General features: G+C 36.2%; 2 protein-coding genes and 1 pseudogene across 2 annotated transcripts; all 3 read left to right on the top strand.

The window, feature by feature from the left end:
• The first annotated feature begins 1386 nt into the window (after positions 1 to 1386).
• LOC125362386 lies at positions 1387 to 2183 on the top strand (annotated as a pseudogene).
• Positions 2184 to 10043: 7860 nt separating this feature from the next.
• Positions 10044 to 11000, top strand: LOC125362385 (putative olfactory receptor 52P1). The gene has a single exon (XM_048361239.1). The coding sequence runs from the start codon at positions 10044 to 10046 to the stop codon at positions 10998 to 11000; it is 957 nt and encodes a 318-aa protein (XP_048217196.1).
• A 7870-nt stretch (positions 11001 to 18870) lies between these two features.
• LOC125362199 (putative olfactory receptor 52P1) lies at positions 18871 to 19818 on the top strand. Its single transcript, XM_048360908.1, has one exon. It carries the CDS (start codon positions 18871 to 18873, stop codon positions 19816 to 19818), a length of 948 nt encoding a protein of 315 aa, XP_048216865.1.
• Positions 19819 to 26404: the final 6586 nt, after the last annotated feature.

The raw sequence follows: 26404 nt of genomic DNA, 5'->3' as shown, positions 1-26404 counted from the left end.
CGTTTCCATGTGATTATTTTGTTTGTATATTGCTTAGAGGTGATAGAATCTTATGTAGATACAAATCTCATGTTGCCTCTGTCTCACTCATGTTCTTCCCTACCTTGGGAGGTTCCTTTTGTTTAGTAATAGAAAACACTTTGTACTTGGAAGTGATTAAATTCTGCTCTGCTTCTTTCTATTGACATAGCAGTCAAATCAGGCCCTCCTGCTCCTAGGCAAATAATTGAATTCTGAGCATTAGCTAAATCCCCAGTATTAGCAGTAATCTTCTGAAAAGCTGACAATAATTTTTGAATGTTCTCAGTTATTTTCCTTTGAAAATTGTAATTTTAGCCCACTGGTTTAAATGTATCCCTTAAAAATATTTTACTTTTTTTATCTATCTTGAAGATTAAAAAATTTTATTGTAAAGGTAATATACAGAGGAGTTAAAGTTACTTAAATTAGGTTAATGAGTACATTATGAGTAACAATTTAAATATAAATAATGAAGCTTACTATGATGTAAGTACTTAAAAGTTTAGTATTTTTAATTTCCATCTACAACTGTTTTCAGTTCTAAAGTGATAATATAATCATCATAAAACGATCATTTCTTATATCTTTGAAATTGTTTAGCATATAGTTTATATTGCTTACATTATTTATACATAGAGTTGTATAATAATACTTTCAAAATTTAGTGAATGTTTTCTTTCTACACCAGCTCCAAGGAAAAATAAATATAGAGAAAGATCTCCTAAAATTTATGTAAATCTTACTACTAGGTAATGTGTTTAAAACAATATTTTGGCATGTATTAGGGAAATAATAAAAAATTCAGTTCTGGGCTCATTTAAAAAGCATGAACCAAAAATTACTGACATTGATCAAGATTCATGGTATTCATAAATTTCTTTTTTGGATGGCTGCTCCTTTGTATGACTACTTAAAGATAATAAAAGAATGCACAAATGGTAAAATAATTATTGAAAAGGGAAAAATTAGAATGTTACAAGGAGTGACATTGATCAAGATGTATTGTATTCATAAACTGCTTTCTTGAATAGAAACTTCTTTGTCCAACTACTTAAAGTTAATAATAAAAGAGAAAGTTAAGTTTGGATATATATGTATATGTATACATGTAGTTGTTAATAATACACACACATACACATATACACAGCTTTTAAGTCCTGAAGTTGTCAGAGGGCCATAATTTACATAGTAATTAAAATCAGTGATATTAAATATTGTTACAACTTAAAATTTCAAAGGTGGGACACAATAAATATTACTGGCAAGCCATGAAACTTTTGTGGCTACTAAATATGATTTGACAGTCTCTGCTGTTACCACTGTTACCCTTGGCTCAATTAAAAAGATGTAGAAAGTGAACATTGAAATGGGGTCATTACTACTGTGAAGCTGGAACCAAGCCTGCACCAGCCCATGTATTTCTTCCTTTGCATGCTGGCAGTGAATGACATGGGATTTGCTACTTCCCCAGCCCTCAAGATGCTTCAGATCTTCTGGTTTGATGCGCACTGGATTGACTTTGATGTCTGCCTAGTCCAAATGTATTTTATTCACTCCCTTTCTATCGTCCAGTCAAGCATCCTAGTTGCCATGGCTTTTGATCGCTATGTAGCCATTTGCATCCCACTGCAGTACACAGTCATCCTGCCAATGTCAGTGGTCATTAAGACGGGACTTGTCTGTGTGGCCAGAGGTGCACTGATGGTTTTATCATGTCCTTTACTCATTCCTCCTTACTGTGTGAAATATGTTATCGATCATGCCTACTGTGAGCACAAGGCTGTCTGTGGTGAAGCTAACCAGTGCAACACGCACATTAACAGAGTGTATGGGATATTTGTGGCCCTTTCAGTGATGGCATTGGACCCAGGACTCATAGCCACTTCCTACATCAAAATCCTCCAAGCGGTCTTCCGGCTGTCATCTCAGGACCCTGCTCCAAAGCCCTGGGCACCTGTGCTGCCCACATCTGTACCATTCTTGTCCACTACACACCTCCACTCTTCAGCTTCTTAACTCATCATATTGGCAAGAATGTCTCCCTAAGTGTCCACATAATCTTTGCAAGTGTGTACCTCCTCATGCCCCCTACAGTCAACCCCATTGTGTACGGTGTCAAAATGAAGCAGATTTCAAACCAAGTAATGAGGGCATTTTCCTAAGTAAAAAATTCCTCTGGAACCTGAACCATTTAAATTCAATGTACATCTTAGGATCTTTCCTTGGAAACCATGGTGCATTGACATCGTGTCTATGTTGTCCTTAAAACTGTACCGATTGCTTATTTGTGTATAGGTTTATATCTTATATCTATTTTGTATTAGTGTGTATACTTATATCTTTTTCTTCCTATAGATACTTTCAGTAAGCTGATTTGTTATTTAGCATGTATTTTTGTGGTAAAATACAAGGAAAAGTTGGTTTGGGCTCTGATATTTAAGTGTTTGTTAGTGACCATCCCCATCTTTCAGCAACAGCACAAGCTTAAGTTAGAAATATGTTCAATAAATATTATCCTCCAAAATATGAAAAGCCAGGAACATATATTTTTTTTTATTAAGGAAGCCTCTCAAGCCTAGTAAAAATCAATGCTTTTTGACCCTAAGGGTTCAGAATAATGATCCTAGGGAATCATGCAAAAAATCTAATTTCCCCAAAAATATGTTTGGAAAAAAAAGATAGGTTTTCAGCATGTGGCTTTGAATAAAGCAATAAACTAGATCCCGGTCTTTCATCTTATACTAATTCATCAATTCAAACTGGATCAAATTCCTAAATGTAAGACTTAAAACCATGAAAATATACCAAAATAGTAGAAGAAACATGATAACTCATTAACATAGGCAGAAATTTTGAGAATAAATTTCAGAGTCTCAGCAAATAGGGGAGAATTGACAATGAGATTGTACTATAGGATGCTAAAATGCTTTGGCACAGCAAAGGATAGAGATTCTAAACTACAAGAGAAGGTTTACAAAGTAGAAGATCCTGACCAGTTACCCATCTGCCAAGATTCTAATAATCAGAATGTTCAAGGAGCTAAAAAAAAAAGCTCTAATGAATGAATAACCCAATTAATAAATGGGCAGAATGATATAATATATTGTTAAATACATATATGTACACACACAGGAACATATCACATGTACAATTATGTAGTACACATTATATACACATACATAGTACATGCTAATATATATAACATATTGTACATGCTAATATATATATATAATGAATTGTAAGAAGCCATCTGCACAAATGAAATCATGTTATTTGCAGAGGAAGGATGGTTCTAGAAAATACCATATATTGAGCCAATTAAACCTTGCCCTCCTCCCCCCCAAAAAATGTGCATGTTTTCTCTTATAAGTAAGTGGATTGAATATCAAAAGTACAACTTCCCAGATAAACACACACTATAGCATATGCTCTTACATGATTTAAATGACTAATGTATCCTATATTCGAGAGTGGAACTACATGACAGAAATATTTAGCACAAGTATCAGACAATTTCACAAAATTAATGTCAGGAAGTCTAAATGAGTTTGTAGCAAGGGTTTAATAAGAGGCTGGAAAACAAATGAAAATGATCCAAAAGTTCCAGAACACTCAATGTAAATATATTTTATTTGCAAACTTGAACATATTAAGTTACTAGAAAATGATAAAAATTGTAATTGTGACCTAAGTTTACTGAAATATTTACACAATATAAATTTGCAAATTTTTCATGATTTGAAATCACATTTGAAGATTAATCAAAATTGAGGACACCTAATACAAAGGAAAGTTAGCACATAAAAGAGAGATTTTCAATGTCTTATGCTATAGGTAAAAATATTCATAAAATGTTTGCAAATGCAAAGAAAAGTATATACTATCCCATATAAAACAAGAATAAAAATAGTTTATAAGAAGGAAAAATGGGCAAAGCATTCTTCACCATTTTTCCTGAGGTTCAAAATGGAGTGAAAGTGGTACACTTAAGAAAACAGGGAGGGCTGGGAATATGGCGTAGTGGCAAGTGTGCTTGCCTTGTATACATGAAGCCCTGGGTTCAATTCCCCAGCACCACATATATAGAAAATGGCCAGAAGTGGCACTATGGCTCAAGTGGCAGAGTGCTAGCCTTGAGCAAAAAGAAGCCAGGGACCAGTGCTCAGGCCCTGAGTCCAAGGCCCAGGACTGGCAAAAAAAAAAAAAAAAAAAAAAGAAAGAAAAGAAAACAGGGAAATATCATGTGCAAACAAAGCTAAAAAATCTAAAGGGATGTAAAGAAATAAATCAGTATGTTCATTTATGTACCTGTTTTGGAACAATAGTCAGGTTAAGCCATAGTGGAGAGAATCCATCCATTTATTACTATCTGAAATGATTGTGCATGAGTCCATAGTGCACATTAGAACATGAATATGGAAATATCCATTCATCAAAGAGAGTACATGGAGGAAACTTGTGTCTCAGGAATATGTTACAAGAGAATCTGCTAACACAACCGTGTTCATTGAAGCATTATTTACCACAGCCAAAATATGGAATCAACCCAGATGCCCCTCAGTAGATTAATGGAGCAAGTAAACAGTATTTATACACAATGAAATTCTACTCATCCCTCAGAAAGAACAATACTGTACCATTTATAAAGATATGGAAAGACCTGGAAAAATTGTATTATGTAAGTAAGTCAGAACCAAAAAAAATACTTAAATGTTTTCCCTCATTTTGGGTAACTATAATGCATGTATAACTATACAAGCAAACACACTGAATGCTTTATACACACCCCTACCCTACACAGACATACTCTGGGATGTGATAAATTATATAGAACACTAACATTCACTGACAGGCTAAAGGAAGATATGCATAGGAGTGGTTGAAAAAGGCGTAATAACTATCTGCATATGATTATATAAAATATTTTATGAAATGAGCTCCAAAAAAAAAGAAGAAATATTTTTACCTTGCCATTGTTACTGTTTTTGTTTACTTTTCCTTTTGTCTTTTTAGTGTGTTTGTATTTGGGAGGGTTAGGGGGTGGGGATACAGAAAAAGGTGGAAGAAAAGGTGAACAAATACAACAATGGTACTCACTAGACACTATATGGAAAATGAACTGTACACCTGGAAGGTGGAGATAGGAAGGAGACATTGGGAGAGAGCAAGGCAAGGGGTGATATGGTTCAAAAAGAATTGTACTCATTACCTGATTCATGTAACCATATCCCCTCTGTGTACCAACTCTACAATAACAAGAAAAAAAGAAAGAAAAAAAACTGAGATCCTGAAATGTTCTCAGCACATATTCATTCTCAGAGGACTTTGATATTTTGTGACAGAAATAAAATATGATATCATCATTCCGAAATTAGAATTTGGAATGCTTTCTTAATTTCCACATAGTTTGCCAACACTAAATGAGTTTACTCTTCTTAGTCTTACTGCAATTTTTCCAGAAATCTACATACTTGATTGACGTCTTAGGCATCTTCTGAGACTAGACACCAAGGGACAATCCCTTCAAACTTTGATCTCTAAATGAAAAACACACAAACACAATCCACAAGCAAGCTTCTGGGAATTTACATATTAATAAGGCTCTGCTGAAGGCCGTCATGATTTGTGTTCTAACCTCACCCCATTTACCCTTGATTATATGTCTCTTAGGGAACTACTTAGCTTTCCAAATCTGAAGTCTCTCCTGAGCATCAGAATAGCCCAGTACAAAGCAAATATAATACAACATGTCAGAATCCACACTGTTCAGTGCAATATATTTCACGATATATATCTTCACACTGCTAGATATAAATTAATTCCATTATCATTTAGGACATATCATGGCTTTAAAGATAGTATTGAAGGTAAAGCAGTTAAAAGTAAAATGTAAAGCAAGCTTCATAATCATATAAGGTACATTTAATTTTTTGTGTGTATGGGTTGCTGGTTAGGAGGCTTAAACTCAGAGCATAGGTGCTGTCTTTTGTGTTCAGAACTAGAGCTCCACTACTTCAGCCGAAGTTCCACTTCTGGCTTTTCAGTGGCTAATTAGAAATAAGAATTTCATGAACTTTCAGCCCTAGGAGGTTTTGAACAATCCTTAAATCTTTGCAGAACAGTTAGGATTACAAACTTGAACCTTCAGTGCCTGATTTACACTTGATTTTTTTTTTTTTTTACAGTTACAAAATCTGTGTTGGAAAAGAGTGAACTACTGTTGGAGAGGAACCACATAGCAGATTTATCTGCCTGGCTGTCAGTTTTTAGTCTTCCTTAAGATAGACTGTTAATGGAACATCTTTGTAAATATGTTACAGTATATTATCTTCTTTTCTAACTTATTCCAGAAAGAAAATAGAAAGAACATGTGTCAAGAAGGCAAATAGAATTCAATGAAGGTTTGACAAAATTTTATTTTCAGGATTTTATGTGTCTTTTTTGATGCTCAACATCTGATGAATAAGACTTACAAAAACTGCACTCAAGAATATGGTAATAATACAGAAATAATAACCATTTGATACAAGATTAACATAAACAATAAAGGTATCACAGATAATTCTGAAATGTCTTAAATGATTAGTTGTCTGTCGTTTCAGAATAAAGAGAGTTGAAGAGTTTACTAAATTCAGGTCACGCAATCTTTATGTGTGTGTGCTATTATGTTATGTTGGTATGAAATATGTAGTGGACTAAAAATATGTAGAGAAAATACCATGATATTTCCATAGAGTCATCTACTCTGAAGTAGAAAATTAAAGGTAAGTGTTCACAAGGAAATAACCAGTCCAGGTTGAGAGACGGAATTATGCCATTTTTACTCTTATTATCTTTACATAGTTGTACAAAGGAGTTGCTGTTTAACAAGCAGCTTATGAATTGGATGCATCTTGATCAGCATTATGGCTTTCAGTTATGGCTTTCCCTTTGCCCCACCCTTTACTTTACTTTTCTTATTTTTGTAGTATATACAATTGATTCTGGACTGCAATTTTCTTCCCATACCCCCTTCATTTGTCTCTCTCCCCCCTGTTTCCCCTCTCCACTGGCAAGTTCCCATTTCCTGGTGCTTATTTTGTTGGTCTCGGACTTTTTCTTTCTGAGGAATGACACTATTGAGATCTGGATGGAGTCCACCATACTTCAGTTAACACATTTGGTTTTTTGTTTGTTTTTGTTTTGTTTTGTTGTTGGTCCTAGGGCTTGAACTCTGGAAAACTGTCCCTGAGCTCTTTTTGCTCAAGACTAGCACTCTATCACTTGAACCATAGCACCATTTCCAGTTTTTTTCTGAGTTTCATGGACTTTCCTGCCTGGACCGGCTTCAAACTATGATCCTCAGATCCCAAACTCCTGAGTATCTAGGATTCCAGGCATAGGCCACCTGCTCTCTGCTCAGTTAATACGAGTGTGACCACTTGCATATCACACAGCTTGTTTGTAGGAATGTAAGCTTGTTCAAACACTCTAGAAAGCAGTGTGGAGGTTCCTCAAATAACTAAAGATGGAACTGCCCTGTGACCCAGCGATTCCATTCCTGGGCATTCACCCAATAGATCAAAACAGCCAAGGTATGGGGTTATGCACTTATTTGGTTTTGTTTAGACACAGATAGAATAATAATACCAACAGAAAATCTAATTCCAAGGCAGTCTTTCACCTGCTCTGGTATCTGTCTGCTGAAAATAATGAAGTCATTGAAGTAAATGGCTGTTTTGTTGGAAATAAATCTGGAAGGAGACAGATAAATTCTGGTAGGTGCAAGTAGTAGTGGTAAAGCTGATTGTAGTTTGGTTTGCTGTTGGTTAATGTTTGATTTTATGGACTTAAGGGGGAAAAGTGTCTCCTGCTTAAAAGAAAATTATGGTTTAGGTAATCTCTTGGTGTATATCAGACATATTATCTTAAAAGTGGTAAATTATAGGAAGCTAAAAGATAAGCCTTTAACTTGTCTAAATATATTTATCAAGAATTAAAGTTTTGTAACCTCTGGCAGTGTTTCCTGGCTAAACTGTATGAATAGGTTCTTAGTTTGGTTAATTCATTTCTTACAAGCACACCACTATGTTGACATTACATCCGGGTATTTCTTTACAGACTCTCATATGTCACATTCTCTCAGAAGCAGACATGAGCATGGCGCTTGACATCACAAATCACTGCAGACTCAACAGTCACTTAAGGATCTGAAATGTCTTCAGGTCTGTCAGCATTTGAAAATCTTTCATATTTAAAGATGAACATTTTTATAGATATTGCCTTAAATTTTTATCTCTACCAAGTCTGTATTTTGGTAGTTTCTGCAACCCTCAAATTTTTGCATCTTGGTGAAATTTAATGTTCTGAATTGGTTTTGAAATATTTGACAAGTCTCTGAAAAATTCTGAATTCCAAAATTATAAATACCATGGACAGCCAGGAGCTGGTGGCTCACACCTGTTGTCCTAGCTACTCAGGAGACTGAGATCCAGCCTGGACAGGAAAGTCCTTGATACTGTTCACTCCATTTAATAACCAAAAGCTCTGAAGTGGGACTGTGGCTCAAGTAGTAGTGTGCTAACCTTGAGCACAAAAGGTCAAGGATAGTGTCCAGACCCTGAGTTCAAGCCCCAGAACCAGCACCAAATGCACATATATGTATATATATATTATATATGCATATGTATGAGTGTGTATATTAATAGCATCATATATATCATCATTTATGTTACATATGTAATATATTACATGTCATATATAACACTGAACATATGCCCAGATAGCGTGTGAATGAAATCATCATAATTGTGATTTGCTCTTTCCCATATGTTATTATTTAGATATTAAGTAATGGAAGCATTAACATTTAAAATTTTACAAACCCTAATGAAATTTTCATATCAATGTTATTATGGACCAGAAATCATATTACTTGGATCAATTAGGAAACATGTATAGAAAACACTTGGTTTGGGTAGACATGAAATTATAAAATAAATTATAAAAGATAGCTAAAAAATGTGGCTGAAGACAAAAATGCCAATACTTAATTACTTATGGTAATTTTCATGACAACAAACAGATGCCTAAGCTAGATTATTTTCTGACCTTCCATTGGGAAGATGAGAAAAATATCAGCCAAATTTTTTAGGTCGGTAATTTTTAATTGTCAGGGCCATGTAATGTTCTTGCCCCTCATACAAAGCTGTAGTGCGGAGGAATCCGTTACTACCTAATTTTTCCCCTCTTGTCCTCATCTTTGAAACAAAACATCATTCAACTGTGTGCTTTTTGTTAGATTGATTTTGCCTTCTTCAGACCTTGTATACCAATAAAATCACATATTCTTCATACAAATGCTTACTTTCTATTATACATTAAAGGCTCACTAATTCTAGAATGCAAACTAAACCTAAGTAAGTTCTTTTAATTTTTATAATTTTACAATTTATTTTGAAAATATGACATATGTATATAAAACACTATAATACTGACTTATAAAAAAGCATTCTTTTTCTCAAATTCTGGCATCTTTATTTTTATGTTTTAATTTTAAGACATTTTAGTTTGAGTTCTAATTATTTAGTGATGTTGCCTAAGAATAAGAGTAAAATTCAAAATGAGGCTATATATGAAAATAACTGTTGATTTTTGCTGTGTTCATGTGTATGTTCATGTTTTTGTCTTCATATTTCATCTGAAATCTTTCATTGAAAAAGTGGCTTTATAGAGAGATATTATTTATTAAATATTCTTCTAATAAGAAATTAAAAATTGGAAATAGAACTGAACAAGCTTTAATTCACAGAAAAAGTCTTTAGCAAATAAATTTAATCTTATTAGAAGTTGAAGATGTGGGGAATCTAGAGTGAATTTTGTTTTCTTGAAGGTTTACAGAGAAAACCTGCAGGAGTGGATGAAATTGGGTCTAGCTTCTCCCTTGCAGAACCATGGGGAAATAATTTTGCAATTCTATCTTACTTCCTTAGGAAATGATCTTGGCTCCCTCATACTAAATATGCACCATCCCAGGTTTTAACATGGCAGACAATGTCACAAATCATTACATTTCCTCTTTCTTCCTGGTTGGTGTTCCTGGGCTGCAGGAGTTTCACAGCTGGATTGGCATCCCTGTCTGCCTGCTCCTGGGTCTGACCTTGCTGGGCAACAGCATAATCATCACAACAGTTAAGCTGGAACCAAGCCTGCACCAGCCCATGTATTTCTTCCTTTGCATGCTGGCAGTGAATGACATGGGAGTTGCCACTTCCCCAGCCCTCAAGATGCTAGGGATCTTCTGGTTTGATGCGCACTGGATTGACTTTGATGCCTGCCTAGTCCAAATGTATTTTATCCACACGCTTTGCATTATCGAGTCAGGCCTCTTGGTTGCCATGGCTTTTGATCGCTATGTAGCCATTTGCATCCCACTGCAGTACACAGTCATCCTGACAACGTCAGTGGTCATTAAGATGGGACTTGTTTGTGTGGCCCGAGGTGTACTGATGGTTTTGCCATGTCCTCTTCTCATTAAGAGGCTGCCTTACTGTCTGAAATACATCATCGATCATGCCTACTGTGAGCACATGGCTGTGGTGAAGCTAGCCAGTGCCAACACCCACATTAACAGAGCGTATGGCATCTCAGTGGCCCTCTCAGTGACAATATTGGACCTAGTACTCATAGCCACTTCCTATGTCAAAATCCTCCAAGCGGTCTTCCGGCTGTCTTCTCAGAAGGCGCGCTCCAAAGCCCTGGGCACCTGTGCTGCCCACGTCTGTGCTATTCTTGTTCTCTATACACCTGCACTGTTCACCTTCCTAACTCACCGTATTGGCAAGAATGTTCCTCCTAGTTTCCACATAATCTTTGCAAGTGTGTACCTCCTCTTGCCCCCCACCTTCAACCCACTCGTCTATGGTGTCAAAACAAAACAGATTCGGGCCCGAATAGTGCGTCTCTTCTTCCCAAATAAAAAAATTACCTGTGAATCCTAAAGCATTTAAATACAGCATATTTCTGTTGCCTCTTGCATGGGAAATCATGAGTCAAAGGCAGTAGGAACCATTTTGGGTTCAAATCGATTGGTCTGTGCCTTTAAGATTTGTATAAATGATATTTAATGTTAGAGAATGATACTCTATTTATGCTTTACTTTTATTTAAACTACTGGTGAGAATGTATTTGTTTATTTCATTGTCTGTTCTTTAAATTTTCTAATTTGTCTTATAAAAAACTAGATCAATCTATCTTCCTTTTTTTTTCTTTATTTTTCTAACTTCTGCCTTTAGATATTTTCACTAATTGTTCCCCTTGTTAATGGGCACTTTTTTTTTTGGTAAAATGTAAGTGGTATTTGGGACTTGTTCCTAATAAGCAAATATCATGACATGATTATATATCATTGTTTCAGCAAGAAAACAGCTTGAAATTATAAAATTGTTTAGTGGAATTTACCATCCCAAAGCATGAAGAATGATGAAATATAATGTATTCTGGTGTAAGCCACTTATATCTGGTGAAATCAGGGCATTTTGTCCCTAAGGTCTGAGAGCGAGGCAGGTAAGTACAATTCAGAAAGGTTTTTCACATATACCAAAGAGTACTACTCACAAATTGGAGGGTATTGAAACTATTTTATCATGATGAGTGTTGAGTTTTAATGCTGATTCCTCCAACCCATGAACAGGAAAATGTACACAAACTCATTCTTCACTGAAGCTTCCACAATCTCCTGAAATAGAACAAGCAAAAGCTGAAAAAATTTATTTCTACATGACTATCCTGAAGGAATTTTTTTTTTTTTGGCCAGTCCTGGAGCTTGAACTCAGGGCCTGAGCACTGTCCCTGCCTTCCTCTCCCTCAAGAGTATCACTCTACCACTTGAGCCACAGCACCACCTCTGGCCTATATATGTGGTGCTGAGGAATCAAACCCAGGGCTTCATGTATAGGAGGCAAGCACTCTTGCCACTAAGCCATATTGCCAGCCCGGCTAAATGAAATTTTTCAAAGCGAAACACAGATGTTTTTGAGTAAGAAGAAAGTACAAGTAGACATATATTTGGTGATATGATTAATCGTGCAAACAAATTCATCAAGCTCTAATATTGGAAGCATAAGCATTATACATGAGTCATGTATGTGTTTTGTACAAACACTAAAACAAAACCAATTAAAATTTCAACTATATTGATGTGGTAAGTGGTTAGAAATATAGAAGAATTCAGACTGCGGTGGCATTCAGAATGTGGTGGAATGGAGTTCAATGTACAGCTGGCTTGATAGCATACTTTCTCTCATTTTTAGTCTCTGTTTTTATAATCATGAGAAATTGTTACCATTTTAAAATACCACTATATAATTAAAACTTATTTTTGTAAGCCCTATGGGAACCCTACAAATCTAAATCTGTGAAAATTCCCACTACATTAGGAGGGGATTAAAAAAACACATAATATTAGAGAAAATCATGAAGGACAGAAATAAGACAGCCAGAAAGAATGAAATCAATCACAATAAAATCAGAAGGCAAGTATCGAAGAGAATTCATAAGAATGGTTTCATAGATAGTTATCATAAATGTAGATCAATTTCCCAAATAAATATAAAATGATGAAAAGAACAAAAGAAATCAAAAAGGCTAAACTGAATGTGCTTATTAGAATCTCACTAAGCTTTAAAAACTAAGTATGCACTATCACTATTAACTATCAATTAATTAACAAATATTGTATGTATATCTGTGTAAATCCTGCCATTTCTGATGAAGATAAACTTAAAGGATATTCACATAAAGAAAGAAATTAGAGCCAGAAAAGAGAACCTTATGGTTTCATTGATATTTGGGATCTTGAATATTGAACTCAAAAAATCAGTAAGCCAGATTATCACTATGGGAGACAGGGAAAAGAGAACATGTGGACACACTTGAAAAAGAACATAGTTTTGGTAAGGAAGAGTAAGATCCAAAGATATATTCTCTTGCAAGATGCTGTAATTACTAAAATCATGTGTATTATAATAGCTAAGAATAGATTTTAAAATCTTCCTTAAAAATAAGTAGGAGAGGTGATGTAATGTTACCCTGATTTGGTAATTCCCTAATGCAGTTACATACATACACTTATCTGTAGATCTATCTATCCTTGTATCACTTTAGATCTAACTATCTGTATTTATCTATGTATTGACCATTAATCTAATTTCAATAAACTTTAAACATATTACGTTAGTAGAAGGTGTGAAGATGATAATCATAATGGAAATATGAGAAAATATTTACATGGAACTCACAGCATGAAAATAAACTGCCAAGTTTCGTGGTTTGTAATAAAATCTGAGGAGTTCTGAAAGCCTGAGGACATTTGAGGCCAAGAGAACACATCGCACACAAGGGATATTTCAATGTCTTTCTTTTGGTTTAGTAAAACTGTCCAAGAAATATTTGCAAATCAAGAAGAAAAATCTCACATTGAAAACAAGCAAAGAAAATATATTGGAAAGAATCATGAAAAACGTGCTGTGCTGCTTTCAGAAAGATTCTTAATAAAAGTGCAAATGGTACAAATAAAGAAAACAGTAAAATATCATTTTCATCAGAAAAATGTTAATCAATATGTTCACTTACATATCTCTGGGGAGACAATGGGCAGGTCCAGCCATAATACAAATGAATCTCTCCATTTATTACTTGAAAGAGAGAATGTGCATGAACCCATGGTATGTTTATAAGAACACAACATGATAATATCCACTTCCCAAAGAGGATGGATAGGAAACTTGCATCTCAGTAAAATGTTACAAGGGAGTCAGAATAACAAAACTGAGATCCTGAAATATTCTTAGCACATATTCGTTTACAGATGACCTTGATATTTTGTGACATGAATAAAATTCAATAATCATTGTGTGATCAGAGTTTGCAAAGTTAATTTTCAGATAGCTGGACCATGCTAAGTGGATTTGCTCTTCTTAGTCTTCTTGCAATTTTCCTAGAAAACTACACAGCTGGTGGATATTTTAGACATCTCACTTGGGGACAGTCTTCTAAAATGTTGTTCTTTCCATGAAAACCACAGAACATAAACACCAACCTCCTGCAAGCTCATGGGAACTTAAGTATTAACATGCCTTCTGCAAAGGGACGTTTTGCTTTGATGTTTGTCCTGGACTCATCTATTTTTTATCTTTAATCTTATTTCTCTTAGGGGACCCGTTAACCTCCCAAACCCAAGGGCTCTCCTGAGCATTAATATGGCCCAGTATAAAGCAAACAGAGCTGCAGTATGTGTCAGTCTTTTCAATTCTGTACAAGCTATAATTTATTATTACTTAGAATGCATATATTTAAAGGAAACATTCAAAAGAAGCAGATTAAGTAAACTGTAAGAAAAATTTCATAAACTTATAAATTACATTAAATCTTTAAAGGACATAGAGTTTGTATTTTTATAACTATATTTGTTCCTGAAAAGGAATTGATAATCTTAGCTGGTCTATGTATGTATGTATGTATGTATGTATGTATGTATGTATCTATCTATATCTATAATGCATATCTTTTATTGTCTCTTTTAAGAAATATATTGTTGTTCATGGATTATCATTGCTAATTATTGTTTCAGTGTAATTTCTATTTATGTAACTCATCCAAGAAATTAATTTGGAAGAAGATTCTCCAGAAAAGAAATAGAAGTGAGTGAAGGTTAGCCAAATATTTATGTCTGTCTATGTATGTATGTATGTATGTATCTATCTGTTAACAACATCTGGAGGGTCACAGCTTCTGAAAAGTTACGAATCTACACAATTCTTAAGGAATGAGAAAAGATGTACAGAAACAGCACATCTGTTTTTCAAGATTTTATATTTTCCTTTTGGTGCTCTAAGTCTGCTGGATGAGACAAAATGTACACAAAGAATGAGGTATAGATTCTGACAAATTTACTAACTACATGTCAAACTATTAAAGTAAATTGCTGAAGGTGGCAAAGTCAATTCTTTTATTTCTTACTTAAATAATTATGTGGATGCTTTTCACTCAAGATAAAAAATACAATCAGCTGAAGAGAAGGGAAGAATGTTCTAAATTCTGGTTGAATGTTTGGAAAATCTTTCTTTCTCTCTCTCTCTCTCTCTTTCGCTTTCTCTCTCTCCGTGTGTGTGTGTGTGTGTGTGTGTGTGTGTGTGTGATTATGACTCGGTTGTATATAATGTATAGTTACTTCACACTAGTCATCTACTATGAAGTCACCTACTCTGAAATGGCAAATTATAGGCAAAGGTTTGTGCTTCCTGAATCAGAATCATGGTCAGACTGCCACATGGAATCATGGATTTATTTCATTTAGGAATTGATGGAATGATAACAGAAAATCAGAGGACATAGCAACCTTGTACTCTTCTGTGTCTGTCTGTTGAAAATACTGTTAAATATGAATTCATAGAAGCATCTGGGTATTTTTATTTCCCCTCAAAGTTAGCAGGAGACAAAGGAGACCCTCTAGGAAGGGGAAGTGATGTTGACCTGTGCATATTTCAGAGTGATTCCCAAAAATCTCAGCTTTTATTGCCCAGGATTAAAGTTTTTCTTCTGAGGATAAAGTTGTGTAATACATTATTTCTTGGTATAGATGAGAATAAATGAATAATAATATTTCCATAAAGTTGATTAGTTATGGAAAAGGAAAAGGAAAAATTTTTTAAAGTGTAAACGTACTTGTCAAGAAAAACAAGCTTATTTATCATCTCTGGCAGTGTTTCTAGTTTGGTTAATTGTTTTCTTATTACCACACCTTTATGCTGACATCATGTTCTGATTTTTACAAACAGCCTCTCATATGTTAAATTCTCTCAGAAGGAGACATAAGCATGAAACTTGACATAACAAGTCTCCAAAGAAGAAACCATCACTGAAGGACCTGAAAGGGGTACAAATTTGTAGGTATTTGTGAACCTTTCATGTTTTGTAAACTCAATATTCATAGAGATTGTCTTACATTCTTGTCTGTCGCGTCCACCTCGGCCAGCAAGGAAGACACAACACCGGATTCTTCTCTCAGCAGTTTATTCAGGACCTTGTAAAATATTCTCTCCCCCCCGGGAGCTTCCCGTTTTGCCCTATATACCCTCTGGTTAGCCAACCCCAGTGTGTCACGTGGCGATCACCGATAGGTCCAGGTACGCGGAAGAGAGCCAGACAGCAAGCTATGCCCATTTAAGAAGTTGTTTACAACAGAGAGCACTCGCCGGCAGGAGGGCGGAAGGCGAAGGCCAGCGCCATTTTAGGGCATAGCCGTTCGCAGCTCTCTACACTTGTCTATATCAAGGGTTTTATTTTTCATATGATATGCTGTAATTTCTATAATTCACATTTTCACATTCTTGTAAAAGTTTAGTTTTTGAGATTGTTTTGAAATATGTGGTCATCCTCTGAAACGTTTTCAATTAATTATTGAAAATATCTCAGAACTTCACTAATCATATGCCAAAGTACTATAATTTCAGAGCAGAATGCATAATTGCTAAGAATAGTTTTTCTCATATAATTATTATTTGAATAACATGAAAAATAAGCATTGATATTTAAATATTTATGGATACTGATTAAGCTAGCATATAAATAATGCAGTTTATATGCAAATCATGTGCAAATTTTGACTAGTGGTTTAAATGCTGAGAACAATTAATCAATTAATTAATGTGTTGGTGCTGATAATTGAACTCAAGCCTTATTTTCTCACTTGGTTTTTTTTCAATCAAGTCTGGTGTTCTGCCACTTGAGCTACACCTTCCTCTTCTGGCAGTTTTCTGGAGATAAGAGTTTCTCAGGATGTTCTCAAACTGACTTCCAACAGTAATCCTTAGATATTAATTAGTCTCTTCAGTAGCCAGGATTACAGGTGTGAGCCGCCAGCACCAGAGCTGGGGAGGGGAGTGGGGAGGATATTTTTATGAAGGGTGAATACTGCATAGTTTGGCTCTGGGTACAAAAGACATTCTGAAGAAATGGTAAAGGTCAGCTATAAAAGTTGACAAACGTGGACAGAGGAAGAAGAAGAGACCTACAATTACTCTTGCTGCTGAGATAAAATGAGCTGAATTGTAGATGCCTTGATCTTTGGTGCCATCAGAAAGGATTAGTGACCAAGCCACAGCAGGGTTCCATCTATGAAGCCACAATCTTCTTCAGAAAAAAAGACTGGAAATATTTCATTTATTGTGACTGTCTCTATAAACTTGAACACTTTTATAGAATATATAAATAAAAATACCACTAATGATCATTTTTAGCAGAGAGTGACATTGTCCATCTTCAAATTTAGTTAAAGAGATAACCTCTTTTCAAATCACCTTTTATTATTATATAAAAGGGGATTTTATTGTTACATTTCCACACATATTATGATATTCTACAATACTCTCACCCCTTCTATAACTCTCCCTTTCTTTCTTCCTCCCTTCCCCAAATAATTTGAACAACTTTCATTGTTCCATTCTTATAGTTACAAAAAATCTGCTTTGACAATAAGGATTGAATATTGTTGAATAAAAATTACTGAGGTCATTGCTATTTTTTAAACTCAGTCCCTTCTTTGAAACCCCTTGTTAACCCTAGAAATAAAAGTAACCACGAATAATGTGTTATTCAACAAACAGTTCCATATCCTTAAACTGAAGCCAAAACTGAATTGTTTTGTGACCTTCAAAAGTAAGTAGAGAGAAATAACAGTAAGTTTCCCAGACAGATCAGTTTTAATTTATGCAATCATGCGGCCTCCTCTATCTCTGTCATTACACAACACAGTAGCCTAAGTCATCTGTGGTTTGAGTGTTCCCAGTAGCTAGGCCTAACTGCCCTTTGCCTTTCAAAATGGAATTGCCCAGTGTTCTTTTTGTTGGTTTCTTTCCGTTTTCTTCTATATTCTCTGCCTATAAAATCAACCTCTTTTGCTCTTGGAATGCTTTTTCTGTGTTACACAGTAAACAGATGCCCAATTCTACAAGAAACACTAAAATCAGATTGTTTCTTTCAATCTGTATGAGTTTAATTATGCTTGACAACATAAAATACGTTTAACTATAACTGATTATCAAGTATTGGTTGTCTAAAATTATGGCACGTATTTGCTTTTATGTTGTAGTTTTAACAGACTTTTCTTTCTTTTTTTTTTTTTTTTTTGGCCAGTCCTGGGTCTTGGACTCAGGGCCTGAGCACTGTCCCTGGCTTCTTCTTGCTCAAGGCTAGCACTCTGCCACTTGAGCCACAGCACCACTTCTGGCCATTTTCTGTATATGTGGTGCTGGGGAATCGAACCTAGGTCCTCATGTATATGAGGCAAGCACTCTTGCCACTAGGCCATATCCCCAGCCCCAGACTTTTCTTTGAGATCCAATTATTTATAGATGTTGCCTGAGAACAGCAATAAAATTTAAAAAGACAATGAATATTAAAATAGCAGTTGATTCTTGCTGTGTTCCTTTGTATGTTTACCCTTATGTCTCCATGTTTTCACTCACCAGGTTGAGAAGAAAAACACTGACATTGACAGAAACACTGGATTATTTTACTAACTGCTCCTCTACCAAGAAATGAACGATATGGAGTAAAACCTAATTCAACTTTCATACTCATAAAATCTATAATCAGTACATTGAATCATATTGAATATGATGAATTGGAGAATCTAAAGAGTGATATGATTTATCTGAGTGTCTACAGAGGTTTAAAGAACATTCTGACCTGTAGAGAGACTTACTCAGGGTCTGGATTTCCCCATGCAGAATCACAGAGAAAATACTTTGTAATTCTGTCTTACATCAGTAGGTGACTATTATGTATATATCATCATAAATATTTTTAAACATGGAAGACAATGCCACACATCACTACATTTCCTCTTTCTTCCTGGTTGGTGTTCCTGGGCTGCAGGAGTTTCACAAGTGGATTGGCATCCCTGTCTGCCTGTGCCTGACACTGACTCTACTCGGGAACACCATCATCATTACTACTGTGAAGCTGGAACCAAGCTTGCACCAGCCCATGTATTTCTTCCTTTGCATGCTGGCAATGAATGACATAGGACTTGCCAGTTCCCCAGCCCTCAAGATGCTTCAGATCTTCTGGTCGGATGCGCACTGGATTGACTTTGATGTCTGCCTAGTCCAAATGTATTTTATCCACACGCTTTGCATTATGGAGTCAGGCTTCTTAGTAACCATGGCTTTTGATCGCTATGTAGCCATTTGCATCCCGCTGCAGTACACACTCATCCTGACAACGTCAGTAGTGATTACAATGGGACTTGTTTGTGTGGCCCGAGCTGCATTGTTGGTTCTACCCGGTCCATTTCTCATTAAGAGGCTGCCTTACTGTCTGAAATACATCATTGATCATGCCTACTGTGAGCACATGGCTGTGGTGAAGCTAGCCAGTGCCAACACCCACATTAACAGAGTGTATGGCATCTCCGTGGCCCTTTCAGTGATGGTATTGGACCTTGGACTCATAACCACTTCCTATGTCAAAATCCTCCAAGCGGTGTTCAGGCTGTCTTCTCAGAACGCGCGCTCCAAAGCCCTGGCCACCTGTGCTGCTCATGTCTGCACTATTTTGGTCTCCTACACACCTGCTCTCTTCAGCTTCCTAACTCACCGCATTGGCAAGAACGTCCCCCCAAGCGTCCACATAATCGTTGCAAGTGTGTACCTCCTCGTGCCTCCCGCAGTCAACCCCCTTGTGTATGGCATCAAAACCAAGCAGATTCGTGACCGAGTAGTGGGTCTCTTCTCTCCAAATAAAAAAAAGTTCTGAGAACAGCCACACACAAATGTATATCCTCTTCAGAATCTCACTTGGGGAGTTATGGTACAATGACAGGTGTTTCATCTTGTTCTCAAAACTTTTCGATGAATATAAGCTTTATTAAAGAGGTTTTTGGTGTGACACAATGTTTCTCTATCTTTTCATTTTTACATAAAGTACAGACAGGAATTTCTTTGCTATTTCCTTCCCTATTCTTTCAAATCTAAAATCTGGGTCCAACAAAGTTTTATCTGTCCATCTGTCCAATTTTTTTGTTTTTCTGTTTTTATTTTCTATCTTATATACATTCTCAGTAAGCTGCCTAGTTATTTCATAGGAAATTTTGTAATAAAATAGATACCATTTTTAAATTTCTGTTGCTATACATAAAATTGTAGATATCATCAGTCCCATCCTTTCATAAAAAAGCAATATGGAATTAGAAATATGCTCCCCTCAAATATGAAAACTCAGGGCACACAAAATCATACTTGAATCATTGAATCATTACTTGAAACAAGTAATGCTATACCTAAAATTTCTTGCTCTCTATGGATATTAGACAAAAATGTTTCTGAGAATTTTTAAATATATAGATCAAAGACTTGAATCTATGTCAAAATAACTGATCATCAGAAACGGTCAATAAAAGCATATGTTTGGCTTTTCATAGTCTTTATTTAAAGCAGAACTCATTGTTCAAAGCAGCAATAATAAGATTCAAGGAGATAATGGCACTGGATAGGAGAATGAATAACAACAGTATTAGAATGAATGTTAGGTGCCAATTAGGGAAATCCATTATCAGACACCTGCATTATTGCAAAGCAGTATTATTTGAAAGTGGGCTTGGGTTAGTCTCAACTCTATTCTGACGACTCTCAAGTTGTTCTCAAGTAATCTCAAGATTACTTAGTGTAATCTTAGGTAGTATTACATTTTTGCCTTAACATTCTCTGAAATCTTCCAGCCCAGCAAACACAGAACAAGGCAGGGAGAATTATAAAGAATACATTCAGTGAGTAGTCTATAGCCACAAACACATAAAGTACAAATCTATGTGAATTGTAAGTAACTTGGTAGTAACTTTTGTAAATATACCAGTAAAATAAAGTTTTTTTCAATGTATTGAACTAAGTACACTGATACACATTGTGTATGAGAAACCTAGTCTCATTCTTTCTGACAATTCTGTTGTCTTTTTTTTCTCTTTTAGTTTTTATGTTTTGGCAGCATTGGCTTTTGAACAGGGTCTCACATTTCTTCGGCTGGCACTCTTCCACTTGAGCCACCCTTCTAGGCTAGCATTTTTCTGATTAATTTGGAGACAAAATCTCATAGACCTGTTCACGATCAGGTCCAGCCTATTCCTTTTCCGTTCTCCTCCATTTTCCTAACATATGGTGCTGAAGACCTGGGAGAGACGCACCAGGAGTAACTGGGTCCCTTCCACTGAAGGGCCACGGGCCTCCTTGCAGCTTCTCATCTAGCCTTTCTGCTATACCCTCCTTCTCTTTCCGAGGCCTTTTTCCTTTTGGAGTGCAGAGCCCTCCGAGCTTACTGTGGCCTTTACTTGTGTGGACACCCAGTGCGGCTTGAGGTATTATTGGCCCACTGTGTAAACCCAGAGAGGGCCTCATCTCTCCCCTATTCTCTCTCCTTCACCTGTCCCTGGACTCTCTGTAACCAGGCAGAAGGTTCTTTCCCTTTGACCAACTCCACCCACCATCCAAAAGTCTTCAGGTAACCAGTCACAGTCCATGCCGGAGGCACCCTTACCCAGACCCGGGGACTCCTGGAGTTCCCCCTTCTTGTCTGTGGTGTCCCTAGAGACTCCTGGAGTCTCTCATGCTTAGCTGACCTCCTGACACCCTTTAGGACCTTTGGGGACGCCCTCTCATTATTATTGGGATCCACCTATTTGCCTTCCCAAAGCCTCAGGGACCCCTGGAGCTGTGGGATGGTGGCTCTCGCCTGTAATCCTAGCTGTTAGGAACATGGAGGAGAAGGGAAAAGGAATAGGCCGGACTCCATCCTCAACAGGCGAGCACTGTTTATTGAGGAAGAGCCAGGGGCTCAGACCTTCCCTCGGGATTGGAGGTTGTGCCAACTCTGTGTTATTTTTTTGTTGTTGTTGTTTGTTTTTTAAAAGAAATATTAGTGTTAGCCAGTTCCAGTGGCTCATGCCTGTAATCCTCGCTACTCAGGAGCATGAGATGTGAGGATTGCAGTTCAAAGCCAATCTGGGCGGGAAAGTCTGCATAGTGCTTATCTCCAATTAACTACCAAAAAGGTCAGACACAGAGATATGAGTTAAATAGTAGAGCATGAGCCTCCAGCACAAAAGCTCAGGGCCAGCACCCAGGCTGTGATTTCAAGCCCTACAACTGTCTCACACACATGCACGCACACACACAGAATTGTTAAAACATGAACAAGAGGTGCATTCTAAAAGAAGTAATAGATTTTCTCTATTTCCAGTCAAACACAGATCTTTTTGCCTCAAATATTTTCACTCTTGAGGTAATTCTGTTTTGGAATGTCAATACTTATGCTTGCAAGACAGAAGCTCTCTCACAGACCTAGTAAGTTTGCTTGTCCTATTGGAGATTGGGCTTCTTTTCCTACCCAAGCATGCGCCTGAGAAGATACACCTAAGTTGGGCCAACAAGACAATGAGCTTACTTGGCTGCATCCTTTCTCACTGAAAAGGAGTCTTCAGGTATTTTCCTGTAAAGGCTGCTCTGGAACCACTATCCCAACAATCTCAATCACCCAGAAAGCTGAGATTACTGGTGTGAGCCACTGGCACCCAGTAAAATAAATAAAACCTTTTCAACACAAATAATGATAATATTTTTAAGTCTAAATATAAATTATTATAATTTATTTTATAGAAAGATATGGTATAAATATATTTAAACTTTCTGCTGTTTGAAATTTTTGTTGGAATAAGGTAATTATGCAAAGAAATTTATTTGTGATATTTACAACATACATATTATGTATCTGAGCAAATTCAGCCCCTCTATATGACTCTTAATTGAAATTACTAAAAATATTTTAAAATAATTACTAGTGCTAATTAACTATATGTAAATGAGAGAAACTGAATATAAAAATACGTAAGATTAAAGTCAAATAAAATATCATACCTTATGCTAATTATTCAAGAGGGTATTAGCAAAACTATATTAATTTTAGACAAACACTTTAAATCATATAAAATTATGGAAAAGTAAAAAGTATACTCACTATATTGCTAAAAATTGACCACACAGAGATAAAAATCTTTAATGTGTCTGAAGAAATATATAGATTAAATCTATAAGAAATGAGTAACTTAATAAATGGGTGAAAATGAAATATCATATAATTTCTGCAACGACAATTCACCATAGTAATAATTATACCCCAAATGATATTTAGTTTCTAATTATTAAATACGTACTCTGCCATCCACCTAGGAATTGCCTAGTAGTAATTTCTACTTTTATCCTTATTGCAAATCCATGGGGGTAAATAATGAACATTTAACTTTGTGGATAATGATATTGAGCACATGGGTTTCAATTCAACATATTGGCTTGAGAAGGGGATTTTAAATTGCTACAAAATAACAGTGGTGAGGCCATTTGATTTCAGTTAGCATTTGATCAGGGCTACTCTTGTTTCATTTTATGTCACAGTTCCAAAGCTTTCTATTACTTAGTTGGTGATGGTATTTCTTCTAGGAGGCAAGAATTTAAATTGTGCATTACAGTAAGTATAGATTATCAGATGATTTAGCAAATGAAAACATTCCTTGGTAAGCCATATTTTCTGAATCAATCCAATGACATACCATATTATAGTCCAAAATCAATGGTTGAGAAATTTGTATTGTGTTATTGTTGTTTTGCTTTTTGAGTAGCACCTTCTTCTTCGAATTCCCTACCTTTTTTCTATAAACAACTAAAACTTTCTCACTCCTCTGAGCTGAAGGGAACCAAGGGTCCCTTCCCACCTTTGTTTGAGAAAACACAGAGCACAGTCAGTGTGACTCGGATGCTACTCTCCCATTGCTTTGAGCCATTTTGCAAAACAAATCCCTCAGATTTTCAAGTGGAAAATTAGGTATTACTATTTTTGCATCTAGCTTTTCTCAAAAAACAAAAAAGAACCAAATCGATTTATATCTTTTCTCACTTGGACACTTTGACAGCTGGAGAAAGTATGGCTGAACCTGAAACCTTCAAGATGGTGTCTTTCTTATTATCCTTTCCATCCATATCTGTCCTCATCCATATCATCTGGATAAGGGTTATGCTTTATTTTTAAGAAAATATATGTGTATGTGTGTTTCAAAGGAGTTTTATTCACCCTCAAATGCTTTCCTTCCTGTATGAGTACTAGTTGATACTTTCTCCTCCTCTCTCTCCTTGAGCCAGAGCCTCGCTATATAGCTCCATCTGGCCTCACAATCCTCAACCTCCTGCCTCTTGAGTGCTAGGATTAAGGATTGCACCACCACAGCTGGCTGTAGTCGGTATGTACTGAGTAAAACACTATTATGGTGTAGAGCAAGCAAAAGAAAAAGCAAGAATGTTTACAAGGTAAAATATCTTCACACTTGGAAAAAACATCCATTGTATATGAGAACAAAAATCCTCTGAAGCAAGATTCATTAATTTATGTTACTGGCTTATGTGGAGGTATAATTGACAAATGAAAGCTTTGTATGTGTTTAAGACATGAAAGTGGTCATTTGATACACAATGCTTGTACCATGCTATGCATAATTAACCTTATAATTACCCTATCTACTGTTACATTTAATTTCTCATAATCTCTCTCTCTCTCTCTCTCTCTCTCTCTCTCTCTCTCTCTCTCTCTCTCCCCCTTACCCCATCTTTGGTGAGTGTGTGTTTGTGTTTGTGTATGTGTGTGTTGGTCCTGGGTCCTGGGCACTGTCCCTGAGGTTATTATTTCAAAGCTAGCACTCTCCCACTGATTCACATCTCCATTTCCAGCTTGTTGATTGTTAATTGGAGATAAGATTCTCAAGGTCTTTCCTGCCCAGACTGGCTTCAAACCTTGATCCTTAGATCTCAGCCTCCTGAGCAGGTAGGTTTACAGGTGTGAACCACCAGTGCCCAGCTTCAGATAATAATGTCTAGTTGCTCATAAAACCCGAGTTGTTTTTTTACAAGACTAAGTTTTGCATTCATTATGAAAATCAAATCAACACTTCTTAGAAAGAGCGTGCAATGACCTCACAAATAATTTTGGTAGTCTATTGAAACTCCATTTTCATTCAGAACTCTTAGAATTACTATCTGTAATAATTAATCATCTCTTTTAAACAAAGGCACTAAACCATGTTCTTTTAGCACTTCATGTGCTAAAAGTTCTAAACTTATTTAGTGGTAGAATTATCTACACAGGCAAGGTACAAATAGGATGTCTTCACACATATAAGAATGTAGTATATGAAATAACCAATTGTATTCTATACATATGTAGATAATACAACCATAAATAACATACATTTTATTTTTAAATTCTATTTTATTATCATGGTAAAATACATTTTACCCTCTGTGTGTGTGTGTGTGTGTGTGTGTGTGTGTGTGTTGTGTTGTGTATTTATGTCCTGGGGCTTAACCTCAGGGCCTTGGCATTGTCCCTGAATGTATTGTTCAAGGCTCATGCTATACTACCAGAGCCACCGCTCTGCTTCCTGAAGTTTTGGTGATTATTTGGAGACAAGATTCTCATGGACTTTCCATCTTAGCCTGGCTCGGAACCATGAGACTCAGATGCCAGCCTCCTGAGTAGCTAGGAGCGGGCCACCGATGCCAGGCTAGATTTTACATTTTTATATGATATCCCAGTTTAAAATCCATGCCTAGTATCTCATGTTATGTATCAGAGAATCCACAGAGAAAAATACAAATCTTAATTAGGAATCTCATCTCTTATCACAAAGAGTTCCTTGAACAGCACAGTACAAAAAATTCAAAAAAATCACAGAGCTGTATAATTCAGAGAGGGGTTTAGTTATCGCAGAGTGTGAAAATTTTTCATATTCCACATTGATGGCTTAGTTTGACTCAGAGAAAGTTGATGCTCCACAAAGTTTGGTTACTACATCCACTCCATTTCCTTTGTGTTCCAAGTTAAGTGAAAGGCACGACTGTGGCCCCAAAGAGAGAAAACTGACCTAGATAATTCACCATCACCGCAAAGTAATGACTCCCTTCAGGACTGCACACCTGTGACCATGTACTGAGTACCCTTTGAGCTGAGCACAGGCCTCCAGACGGGGAGCTGCAGTCTTAATCCCCTGTGCCAATTAGCACTACTGTGTCTGCATAAAGCTCCCTGATCATCCCCATTGCTCATCCCCAGCACCACAGGATGTTTGCAGTAACCCCAAGAACTGCGCTTTAAGGAGAACAAGGTACCGGCTCTCCATTTTATTCCTTATGAAAAAGTGTACCCTGTTTTATTCTCTTTCCCCAAAGCAGAGGACTATGACTGGGATGTAGAGTGTCTCAAAACTGTGTAGTTTGCAATAAATCTGTCAAATAGTTTCAATCTTCTTTCATCC

Source organism: Perognathus longimembris, chromosome 13, assembly GCF_023159225.1.
Source record: "Perognathus longimembris pacificus isolate PPM17 chromosome 13, ASM2315922v1, whole genome shotgun sequence".
Taxonomy (NCBI): Eukaryota; Metazoa; Chordata; class Mammalia; order Rodentia; family Heteromyidae; genus Perognathus; species Perognathus longimembris.
The sequence above is the reverse complement of the archived record's forward strand: the minus strand, read 5'-3'. Positions and strand labels throughout refer to the sequence as shown.

What these genes read in the sequence shown, in the direction of transcription:
- LOC125362385 (XM_048361239.1), top strand. Translation starts at nt 10,044, where the DNA reads ATGGCAGACAATGTCACAAATCATTACATTTCCTCTTTCTTCCTGGTT.
- LOC125362199 (XM_048360908.1), top strand. Translation starts at nt 18,871, where the DNA reads ATGGAAGACAATGCCACACATCACTACATTTCCTCTTTCTTCCTGGTT.